The sequence below is a fragment of the Chaetodon auriga genome, chromosome 19 (genome assembly GCF_051107435.1).
Source record: "Chaetodon auriga isolate fChaAug3 chromosome 19, fChaAug3.hap1, whole genome shotgun sequence".
Taxonomy (NCBI): domain Eukaryota; kingdom Metazoa; phylum Chordata; class Actinopteri; order Chaetodontiformes; family Chaetodontidae; genus Chaetodon; species Chaetodon auriga.
Genome location: NC_135092.1, coordinates 11257482 through 11269627, shown reverse-complemented (window position 1 = coordinate 11269627; position 12146 = coordinate 11257482). Strand labels below are relative to the sequence as shown.

General features: G+C 41.5%; 1 protein-coding gene across 1 annotated transcript; it reads left to right on the top strand.

Annotated features, from left to right (window-relative positions):
• Nucleotides 1-4339: 4339 nt before the first annotated feature.
• On the top strand, nt 4340-10873 carry swi5 (SWI5 homologous recombination repair protein). Its single transcript, XM_076758676.1, has 5 exons — nt 4340-4498; nt 5051-5099; nt 5240-5343; nt 5803-5897; nt 10229-10873. Exons 1-5 carry the CDS (start codon nt 4401-4403, stop codon nt 10291-10293), a joined length of 411 nt encoding a protein of 136 aa, XP_076614791.1. The 5' UTR covers nt 4340-4400; the 3' UTR covers nt 10294-10873.
• The last annotated feature ends 1273 nt before the right edge of the window (nt 10874-12146 follow it).

The window sequence follows — 12146 nt, the reverse complement described above, 5'->3', positions numbered from 1 at the left end:
CTTCTACATGAAGTGAAACCTCCTGTAATGAGAGCGTGCATTCTCCACTCCACAGGACCATGTGTCTGCTTACTGCCTTAACGTTGAACCGTGGATTCATCTAAAAGCATGGTGCATCATCCTGGATTATCTAGTGAAATGCTGAACACAGGGTAAATATCAGTTAGCTGAAATACGTCCAAACGGCAGAGCCATACAGAGTCCTGCAGGCCATCTTGTAGAAAATACATTTATTTTTCGTCTAGACGGCAGGATTCAGACCATTAGATTTACTGATCAAAGCAGCCGTGTTTGGATATCTCTTTGAAGAAAAATGAATCCGCGTCATCCCGGATTGAAAACAGCAATCTAATTCTGCTTTGTTTGGTGCATATGTTGGCTGTTTGTTGTTGATGAAGCTAATAAGCAACATCTGTTCATCAGCTCAACTCGTAGAGGAAAATCATTATTATTGCCCAATAGCAGTCAAAAGTTGTACTCTATAAAAGCTAACAGGTGTGCCTGAAAGGGAAACCGGTGAACTTACTAGTATGTTTTTCTTGTTATGTTAAAATTCAAACATCACACACACTGTAGTAGATAAAATGTGAACATGAGCCAACAGTGAAGCCTGCCAAACTACTACCACCGCGACAGCGATGTGTGTTTGCACACAGATCCAGTCATCCCCGAGGCGACGAGGTGAGAGTCACGACAGCAAATATGTTTGAATGAAGAGGTTAAGAGACAAGAATGGGACGCTTAAACGTGACGATAAACCAACCTGACAGTTCTAGGCGAGGAGATGATAGTCACAATGAAAAGTCATCCGCACAGGAAAGCTAGAAGATGGAAATTGGAAGCTTTATTCTGACAATAAACCGTGTGACTCAGAGAGGCAAACAGACTTATCACACAATAGAAAAACAACTGAAAACTATTTCAGAGAGGAAATAGAGGTAGTTATTAGAAGAATGAGTCAGAGCTAATGAATGAGAAATAGCACATACCACAGAATACACAGACAGATGGAGGCGTAGAGGAGCTGATATCAAACCGAGGCCTCCCTGGCAGAGACATGAATAGCCATTCTGGGATGGCATTAATACAACAGCACTGCTTCAGACATGAAAAACCTTTCAGATTATGATGGATTCCCTTTGATGTGGATACATTCATACTCCCACTTATTTCTACATGAAGTGCAAGTGCTGTAGCATGGAATTACAAGCATTGTGGTTAACAAGGCAAAATTGGCTGCAAATGTATTTATTGATTCTCTTTACAGTCACTATAATTTATATGCAATGATGTTAGGACGACTTGTTTGATTACACTGCGTCTCGGTTTCAGGTGTAAACTTGAGAGTGCAGGCTAAACTGCAATCCCCGCTCTGTCAGATGTCAAGTTAAACCCCCCTGATGTGGAGATGAGATCTATCAATACTGTTTTGATTGAGATGCTGCTGTGAAAGTGTGGTTTGTGACAGTACGCTTCCAGCTCAGCGAGAGTCTGCCTCGTAACTGAAACAGCCAATCTGTCAGCTGCTTTCTATCTCAGAGTCCTTCACTCGGGCTCTGGATGAATAGTCTCCAAGCGAACTCTAAACAAAATATCTTTCCTTCTGACCGCCAAACCTTCAAAAAGTGTGTGTGCTTCAGCGAAAGCACTGATTTGTGGTGACACGGTTGTGTCAAGCGCATGCATTTCCTGACTGCTTTGTATGCGCGCACAACAGGAGGATGCATTTTTGTGTGTTGATTTTGGGTCAAGTGTGTGTTTGCATTTGTTTGCACAAGTATATTTGTTTGAATAAGCGTTTGCACAGGCTATGTGAATTATTTAGAGGCATAATCGCCTCCAGTGTAAGCAGAGCTCGTAGCACGGCCTTCGGAGGTGTATCGATGTTTTATGACATGCTTTGAATCATCCCCCTCATCTACCCCTCGTCCTGCAGCAGTGCACCCACTCTCTCTCGCTCTATCTGTCCGCTGCATCGCACGTGGCCTCTCTCTCCATCTCCTCTTCTTTTTCCTCTGCTATCTTTCCCCCCTCCATTACTCTTCTAGTACTACATGTTGTGTGTGTGGGTGTATGTGTGTGTCTATTTTATGGTCCTTGGCCATAATTCCCCAACAGTGGAATTTAGATGCAGTACAGAAGAGCGGCTGGGATCCCATGAATTATGAACATGATAAATATGATGAAGCTTTCTGTCTAATACTACAAACCAAAGCTTCCGACCCCTGCTCCTCCTTTCCTCTTATTATCCTGATGTTTCAACCCCCTGTCCTGTCACCTCCTCTCATTCTCAGTCCTTCTCCTGCTCAGATTTTCCATATTCCTACTCCACCACCTCCTCCCACTTATGTCCTATTTTCAAATAGTGCCTCTCTACATACTCCTGATGTGAAACTTTCTTCAGACGGTCAACAATGAAAACAGAAAGAAAAGGGCTTGGAATTAAGCTTATGCCTGTCACAAGTCAAGGAAATACAAATGGGTTGAGTTTGAAAGTTCATTCTTTGTCCTGGAAACTGTAGTTTGACCATTTTCTCAGATGGTCCAGAGATTCCAACCACATCTCACAGCTTCCTCTTTCCCTTAAGATTAAAAACTACAAATACAAATATGAACTGAATGAAGACTAGTTGGTGGAATTAACAGGGGATATATAAACAGTCAATATAGAAGCTAATATGGTAGTCTGAACACGCAAAAGGCCTTTTTCACAGAAGACATTTCAACATGCCACAGTAGGAAAAGCACGTGTGTAAATAATAAAATTGATGAATTAATCATTACATTTCTCTGCTCCAGTTGCGAGGTTCTCGTTCACGCTGGCTCGCTGTCACACTGTCACACTGTCATGACTTAATGACATAATACGCCAATCCACCTGCGCACTTGACTGCTTCTAATTTGGTTCGTATTCAGCGGTCTTCAGCGTGAACAAAGACTGACTCCTTCATTTTAGCATGTTTGAGACCCCTCACTAACAGTGTGGACATTACCCAGACTGCCACAAATAAACACAGGCAGTCCAACCTTTGAGAGGTTTATAGCACATTAGAAAGGGTCTCTTTCCTGTACACTACAGATAACAGTCCAATCAACAGCACAAACAGACTCTTGTTGTATTTGCTGTGACATTTAAAGCAAACATTCCCGTCATTACTGCAGGAACTTTTGTACATTCTTACTTAGATTACCTCACTTTGTGTCCTTAATTAACAAACCTCAGAGATATATAGCAGCCATATGTGAGTGAATATGTGACAGAGTAACAAACACACACAGATGCTTAGTGCTGTGTCAGAGATGTGGAGAAATAACCATCCTCCACAAATCTCTCCCTCTCTGCCTCATACACACATGAGTGCGTGCAGGAGCCATTACTGCCCAGTGTGTGTAATCTTGCAATTTCTAAAAGGAGAAAAGGCCATGCCTCCTGTCTGAATTTTTCATTCTCCACCCTCTCTGTCTCTGTATATCAACTGATAAATAAGCAATGAATCCTTTGGACATAACGCAGAATGGATTTGATTTTATGTCCTCCAAACCAGCTCCCCTAGATACACATTTTGTCTGCCTTTCTCTTCCTGTCTCACTCTCTTCTTTTCTCTATGAACCGTGTCTCTCTTTCCAGCTCATGCTCTGTGTGCGTGTGTGTGTGTGTGTGTGTGTGTGAGAGAGAGAGAGAGAGAGAGAGAGAGAGAGTGTGTGTGTGTGTGTTTCAAGAGTTAAATCTTTCCCTGTGTTCCTCTTCCTTTGGTACTTGCCCAGTGAACCGCACTGAGACTAAGACCCTGGCTCCAATATGTGGTGGAAAAGCGGGTTTGTGTGTGTGTGTGTGTGTGTGTGTGTGTGCGTGTGTGTGTGTGTGTGATTTTGTGGATTGAAGGTGACCTTTTGCTTCGTTAATCCACTACAGATTTAGATTTAGAGCGCTGGTGGCTTTGAATCGGTCAGAGTGGCACCTTGATTGGAGAGCCATTCAGCCTAGCCTCCGTTTAGATTACTGCATGAATATATGCCACGACATCGCTCTCTGATTATGCAATATTCTTCTCAGTCAACAAGTGTGTGGGTTGCTTCAGACAGAGAGAGAGGGTCTGTATTTGAATGCTGTGAGGAGTGAAGATGGGATGAATACAGAAATAAAGTCAAGTGGTACTTTGTCGCCATCTGGTGCTCCATAAGGATACTATGGACTCTACTGTTTAACGTGAAAAAAGGCGTCACAGTCGTGTTCGCCATAAGTCCCGCCTCTCGGTTAACAAGAGCCAATCCGCTTTTAGCATGAGTCTATTTACCATCAGCCGCGAATTGCAAACTTCCTACTTCGGTCTCTTAAAATGTTGCTTTAACTGCGTCAAGTAAACCATAAGACAACATATTTCCACAACATTTAAGGCAATATGAACACAGAGCAGGCCGCTGAAACCCCCCTTAGTGCCAAAAATTTGTCAGTTTTGACGCCAGAGGGGAAAGACTCGAAGAAAGGACTATTGAAAAGGTAACTTGTTTACAGTTAGCCTAAATGCTAAGTTAGTTAGCCGGCATGTCGTCTACTAGCATTATTTTCGGCTATAGCTCTTTATTTGTAGACAGTGAAAGTATGTTACACACGGGCTTATTTCACTGTGCCCGTGGCTCGGTGTGTTATCGCCCAAAGACCCTCCTGAGCCGACATGAGTTTTTAGCTGTAACGTTAACGGTGTTCTGTTGTTAGTGTATGGCGCAGGGATATCAGTGTGTCAGCGGAGGAAACACTTTACTCACTTTTTTATGTTCAGAAAGGCCTTTGAGGAAGACAAATGCTTATTAGGTAACCTCAGACATCATAAGACGTTGCATTGTTTATTCGACAGGGTTATTTGTGGGAGAAATACATCTTGTTTTCTTTGTATGTACACACACACACACAATAGTTTGTATTGCTATTCTTGAACATTAGGCATTAGAGAGTTAATAAATACTGCGTTTACATGTAATTGGCCATTTCAAAAGCGTTTTATTCCTTATCTATTTTCTCACCAACGATAGTTTCCCTCCCTCCTCTCTGTAGAACTCCTTTCTCAAAGTTTAAGAAAGTACACTCCAGCTTCAAATCACCTGTAAGTAAACCCCCACTCACTGTGATATACACACACACACACACACACACACACACACACACGTGTACACGTACGTAAATCCTATGTGTAGTGCCACAGGTGCATGACAGTATCATGGTTGTCTGCTTTGCACCTCACAGCTTCAAGTATCTGAGACTGCTAAAGTAAGCCGTGCAGAGGAGGTGGCAGAGCTGGAGAGGAGAAGAGAGCAGCTGGATACAGAGATAGCACAGCTGGAGGCTGAGTGAGTACAGCTGTGTGCGTTTGTCATCCAGTATTTCTGTCTCTGAGGTTCAACTCAAAGGCGCAATATGTAACATTTCTGCATTAAAATGTCAAAAAATGATGAGGAAAGGACATTTTTGTTGTTGTGTACTTACATTATCCCAAATCTTTCAATCTTTCTTTGTGTTTCATTTGGTCAGATTTACCTCCTCTAGATGCTGTATCTTCTGAGGGAACACTAAATGATATGTCAGCGTGAAAATGGAAGTTGGTTAAATAAAATAGCGTGAATAAAACTTTAATACATTACCTCATGCTTTAACATTTCTGCCTGTGTCTCAGATAGATTTTCAACTGATGATTGATTGTGTGATTGTTTAACAATAATGACAACGACTCCCATGATCCAACTTAGCATTGTATGTAGCATTTGCACAGAACTGCTTTTGTGTGAGCCCAGTCGTGTGTGTTTCCCCAGAGGATACAGAGTCGAGGAGCTGGAGCGTCATATTGATATGCTGCATGAGTACAATGACATCAAAGACATTGGACAATCACTCCTGGGCCGTATTGGTAAGAGAGCTTGAATTCACTCATTTTTAGTAGCATTCACAAGAGCATGATAGTTGCCTATACATGCAGAATTTACAAAGCCAAGATTGAAGTTGTAATGTTTATAATTGAATACTGTCAGTCAGATCTGAACAATTAATTGAAATATTATTGAAATCTCAATATGGCCAAGTGCAACATCCAGATTGCAAGAGCTGCATTTTTTTTGATGAGTGTAAATATATTAAACAGGAAGCACTGTGATGCTACAGAGATTCCCCGGCCTACAAATCATAGTCTCCACACGTAAAGGAACATGCTTGTTTGGTATCACGAGCATGAGAACTTTCATGCTCAGCCTTTTTGTTGTGATTCATCCAACCCCATTGTGAGCTTTCACTCCATTAGCTCAGTTCTTTTGATAAAATTAGCAAAGTGCCATTTTAATGCAGGTGCACAGTCGCTTGGAGACTGCATGAATAGGTCTAATTTTATTTCCAAGTGGACTGCGGTGTGGAAAATCTATGGTATGAAAGTAACATGACCCATCCACTGGGCTCTTCACACCGAAAAATAAATAAATGTTTAAAAAAAGAAAAAAAAAAACTCTGTCTGTGTGACTCATGTTTACAAGCCGATCTTTATGTATGATAAAAATCACATGCATGCATGTTATTTAAACATATTTCACAGAAGAAACATTTAAATAAGATATTATCTGATTAGATTTTGCAACTGTATCTTGTAGGAAAAATGTAAACTATAAATGATGGGCTTTGCTCTGTCTCATCACAATATATTGAGATTGGTAGAGGTTTGTGCTGTTGTGCAGGCAGCCATCAGAGGGCAGCAGAGCAGTGTGTCTCTTTCCCTCTGACTGCTGTATCAAACCCAAAGGCAGTCTTTCATTTGACTTTGGACAGTATTTATACAGCACTGATTATGTTTGCATTTAGATTGGCCTGGCTTTAAAACATTCAATCCTGTTAGATTAACACTTCACAGAATAAATGTCATGGTTGAAGTGCCTCGCTTATTTGGGACAGCTGGGTTATACTTAGGTTCACACCTCACACACCTTAAATAAACCACTGAAAGTTCTTCAATTTTCCAGTCAAGTGTTGGCTCATATTGATCAGTGTTGTCACCGTATATCACATGATGACAGAAGGAGTAATTTAGTTGAAATAACAATACTTTTGGTGCAACATTTTGCGATCACCAAACTCAAATCAGTGATCAGATAGTGGCAAGTTGCAGGCTGTTGACCCATGACTTTTCCTTTTCTGAGAGATCAGCAAGTTATCTTGGCATTTCACCTTCTCCCTACAACTCTTGTGACACTGCATATCACTGAGTAAATCGGTGAAGGAGTGATGCCAGTCAAGGGACATGCTAGTCTGTGGAAATAGGCCACAGTGAGTGAGTAAGTATGTGTGTCTTTGAAGTATTTGTGTGCATGTTCTGCAACTGCACGTGGTTAAGGAAATGTGGACAAGTTCAAACATTTCACTCTGCTGGGGAGGTTTTGGTGTCAAGCAGCAGCCAAGTCACATTATGGTCTGTGCGTGTATCATAACAAACATGACTTTTTACCTACTTCTACTTTCACATGCTCGTGTGTGTGTGAACGTGTGCAGTTAAATCGAATCTGTACGTCCCCTGATAGTCAACTGATCTTTGCTGAATAATGTACACAGGAACAACATGCAGTTATACTTTTCCAGAATGCTCTGATGTTACTCATTTCCCACCAGTTCTCAGTGAACTGGGCCATCTCTTGTTTTAAATCTATGTTGTGAGTTAAAAGCTTGCTATCTCTTTAAATTCTCTGTCAGTACAGTGGAGAGTCAGGATGATAATGACCTCTTAGTGAATGGAGGTGGCGTTTCCACTCTGACACAATGACAGTCTTTCACATCACTTCACACACACAAACACGTACATACACATACACACACACACACACACACACACACAAAAGTACAGTCTCTGTCATGCAGACAGACGCATGCATATACTCACACATACACAAACTGTCAGTCTCTCTCTCTCTCTCTCTCTCTCTCTCTATCTCTCTCTCTCTCTCTCTCACACACACACACACACACACACACACTTTCACAAAGAGTGTACACTTAAACACTGAGTTGCTGTTGTATGCTGTTACTCTGAGAGGGAGGAGATGGGTGGGCAGGCTGTAGAATGAGAGAGGAGACAAGAGGAGATGCCCTGCAGTACCCTCTAAAGACAACTGTCCCTTTGTCTCTCACCATGTCTTACTGTCAAGATTAAGGTCATTGTCACATCTCTCAAGAAATGCCTGTATATACATGTATGTATATATGTATCTGAAAGTGTCTCTGTGTGTGTCACAGAATAGCACACTCATTAAACAAAACTTTGCGAAGAAAATGCTGAGATGGTCCCAGTTCAAAAGTTTGCTGACCCCTTTTCCTTAATACTGTGTGTATTGCCCTCTTTAGCATCAGGCATTGCAGTCTTTTTTGACTGAGGCTCTTTATATCCAGAGGTGGTAAAGCTGCCCATTCTTCTTGGCAAGAAGTCTCCAGATCCCATAAATTCTTGGGTGGACTTGTGTTAAGTCAGGACACTGTGATGGCCACTCCATGACCCTCACTTTTTTTTTTCTGCTGCAGCCACTAAAGGGTCGTCCTGGCTTCATCATAGGCCTTGTTGACTCCTCTCCAAATATGGCATTTCTGGTTGTGACCATAAAGTTCAATTTCAGTATCATCTCTCCAAATGACTTTGTTCCAGAGGTTTTGAGGCCTGTCGAGGTGCTGTTTGGTATGTTCTAAGCAGCCTGTTTTGTGTCATTGGTGCAGGAACGTCTTTTTTCAAGCAACTCGACCGTGCAGGCCAGTTTTGTTTGAGTACCTTCTGGCTGTGCATCTTGAAACAGCCACACCACTTTTTTTTGCAGAGAAGCCTGTATTTCATCTGAAGTTGCTTGTGGGTTTTTCCCGACGAATTGACTGCGTCTTGGTATCAACAGTACCCCTAAATTTCCACTTCTTTATCAGAGTTTGAACACCGCTGATTGCCATTTTCAAATCTCTGGATACCTCATTATGTCCTTTTCCTAATCGTTCAGCTACCTTTTGTTGCAGGTCCCTTGTCAGCTCTTTTGCTTTCCCCATGACTCCAGCAAAGTCAGTGCAGCTCTGCATGAAATGTGCAGGAGTCTCTCAAGAGCTCAGAAACCCAATGGCTATTTATACATAGACATTAGATACACTCAAACAAGTCACAGGTATAGAAACTTACCCTGTGTGTGTGTGTGTGTGTGTGTGTGTGTGTGTGTGTCTACTTGTGTGTATATTATTACATTAAAGGGTCTGTAAACTGTTGTTTAGGGCCATTTGAGTGATTTCCGGTATCACTATGAAGGGAACACACAACTGTGTGACAATAAAAGGCTTCATCTGACCGCTATCCCCAAAATGGAGGCTTTCTGCAGGATCAGACATATCTTCCAAAAAATGGCCAATATTTCAGAAATTTGCCAGAGATGTGTAAATTTATGAGAAACGCAAAGACTATTTGCAAAACTAGATAAAAAACTCTCTCGCTCCAAGCCTTCAGACCTCCTCATTCCAACAGCTCTGTATGTCCACACCCTCAGTGAACAAACATGATTTGCATTAGGTCAAAGACAAACTGTTGCGTCACTTAAGGGCTGAGCTACTGCTTACTATCGTCAGGGGCCAGGAAGACCAGGTAAAGGTGTATATATGAGCGAAAGACGAAGAGAACATTTCTTAACTGTTTCTTATGCTTTACCAATGTTTGCTTTTTTCTCCTTCACGTCTTTTTTGTTTGTTTTTTTAACATTCAAAGACTATACATCATTGCTTTATCTAAAAAACGTCCATGCATTGAGTGACAGTAAGATCTAATCTTTTATCTGGCAGCATCCTACCAGTGCAGCATATGACCATGCTACAGCTTTGTCAGTCCTGTATATAGGAAAAACAAAAGGCCAGTATCAGACTCAGCCTGGCACAGCTCAGCATAGCTATACTTACCACACTTACTAGAGCTACTTTTTTATATATATGAGCTGATTTTATTTATATACACTGCAATGAAAATGACAATGGAGATGGGCTGAGATGAGAGATCTGTTTTATTTTTCAACAGCATTTTAAGGCCACTGCATAAAATCTCTTTGCTGAGTACACGCCTCATGTTTAACGTGATTCGTTTGCTCTGGCTGCAATCTTGGTCTGTTCAGTGTTTTGAGGATTGTTTGAAAAGTAGACCAGAGGGAGTTGACCCTGTAATATGCTGAAGGGTCCTAACCCCCTCTTTTCTCTGTCTTGCAGCTGCTCTGAGAGGGACCACTACACGAGATCTCTACAGCCACTTTGGTCTGGAACTTGATGACTGAAAGAAAAAAGAAAAAAAGACTGGAAAAAATGTCTGAAAATTACAGTAGTGAGAAAGGTCCCCAGACCAACGGGAGATGGGCATAAAGGGAAAAGGGAAAGACTTTTGACAGGAGGACGGATTTGGACTAAAGAACTGTGTTGACCTCAAACAGCTTTGCCCAGAAGTTTGCCCATTTTCATTTGGCTGTGTTTTCATCTCTGTACAGAGACATCTGATTAATGAGCGTGATAAGACAAGAATGGTGTCAGTCCAGCAGCCGGGCCTGATATTTCAAACAGACCACCTACACAAACCTTTAACTAAAGGCTGTGACAGGAAACAAATGTTTATACGTTTATATTCTTCAGCCTATTCACTACAGTGATTGTACACGAAGATAAGTTGTATTAAGGATCTAGCAACTTTGAAAGGGCTTGTTTTGACATTTGAGCTTATCTAAGTGGAGTCTGAAATTCATTCATGAATGTCCAGTTATTTCTCTGACTTTGGTTCGTTATTTCCAGGAATGCTGGAGTGTCACTGGCTGGCTCCTCATATAATATCCCTTGTACGCGGACAGTAACAGTGAAATAAATAAGTCACACAGACCACCACAGACAGTCTGTTCCTATTTGCGTTGCCACCTTGAAAACCACCATCGAAACTAAAAAGAGTTCAGATCCATCGCAGTTACAGCATTTATTTTGTGGACTGAGACAGTGGAGCTGAACTGTGTCAGAAGGAGTTTCACAATTTAAGTTAAGGCATTCATCTAAGTGAAAGTGTAACTTAAAAATAGGCCAGGTCACCACCCTGCCACTTTAAAAAAATCTTAGTGGAAGGAAAAGAGATATTAGGCAACTGTCACACTCATTTACAGTTTCCTGTGTCTCAGCGAAACCATCTAAAGGTTTAACTACAAAGAAAAGATTGGGTACCTACTTTCTTTACTTAGATATTCCCCAGTGTTGCCGTACTTGCCTGAAATGTGGAGTATATGTACAGAGCAGAGGACACGGACGAGTGGCATAATACTCTGGGTGTGCCCTTATCTGTCTGAGAACCACTGATAATGTGTCTTTTTGGACTGATAACGGCGGAGGAGCTTCACAGCCCTCATCATGCTCTGTGTTTCTGTGTGTCGATGGGTGTATATTGAAGCATGTGTACATAACGCAAAAAAAAATGTGCGTAAGAACTTTTATCTGTCATTTGCCAGTCAAAGCTCATCCTATTTACTTATCCTAATCATTGTATCACCCAGTGTTTGTTTTCAATCTCACATATTCAAGTCAATGTGGTGTACTGTGTGTTAGCATCCAGGTGATTATGGCTGGAGTGCCAAACTTTGACTTTTACCATATTAGTCTTTGGTATTGCTGCAGATGCGCTAAACTATGTGAAAATGGGTTACATGCAACGTGTTTTGCAAGAGTTAACAAATAAATGCGTCGTCATTAATTTGACCTCTCTAAATCACTGGGGAAGCACTCTCTGTTAACCTGTTGCAGTGACCTGTAGCAGTTTGATATAGTAAACCTTTTGTAATCTTCCCTGATTATGCAACATGTTTCGTAACGCGCCGCATTGCTGTAATGAACACTGTGTAAAACGTCAGCCTCCTTGTGTCATTCAGAAGTAGGCTTAAGTTATTCCATTCTGTCCTTGTGGGTTAAAGTTTACCTGAAATCCAAGACAAAAAGCTCTCATCATTCAGGTCTGTCTGGTCCTGCAATCTACATATTTAAGTGTATGTAAACTACATCTACAATATTTTCATATTCAGTGGTTTCCAGTCTTGAGGTTCAAAATTACGTGCAGGTTTTAGTGGGCTAAGGCCTTTCAGTTGAAGCACAGGTTGGTTAGGCACAT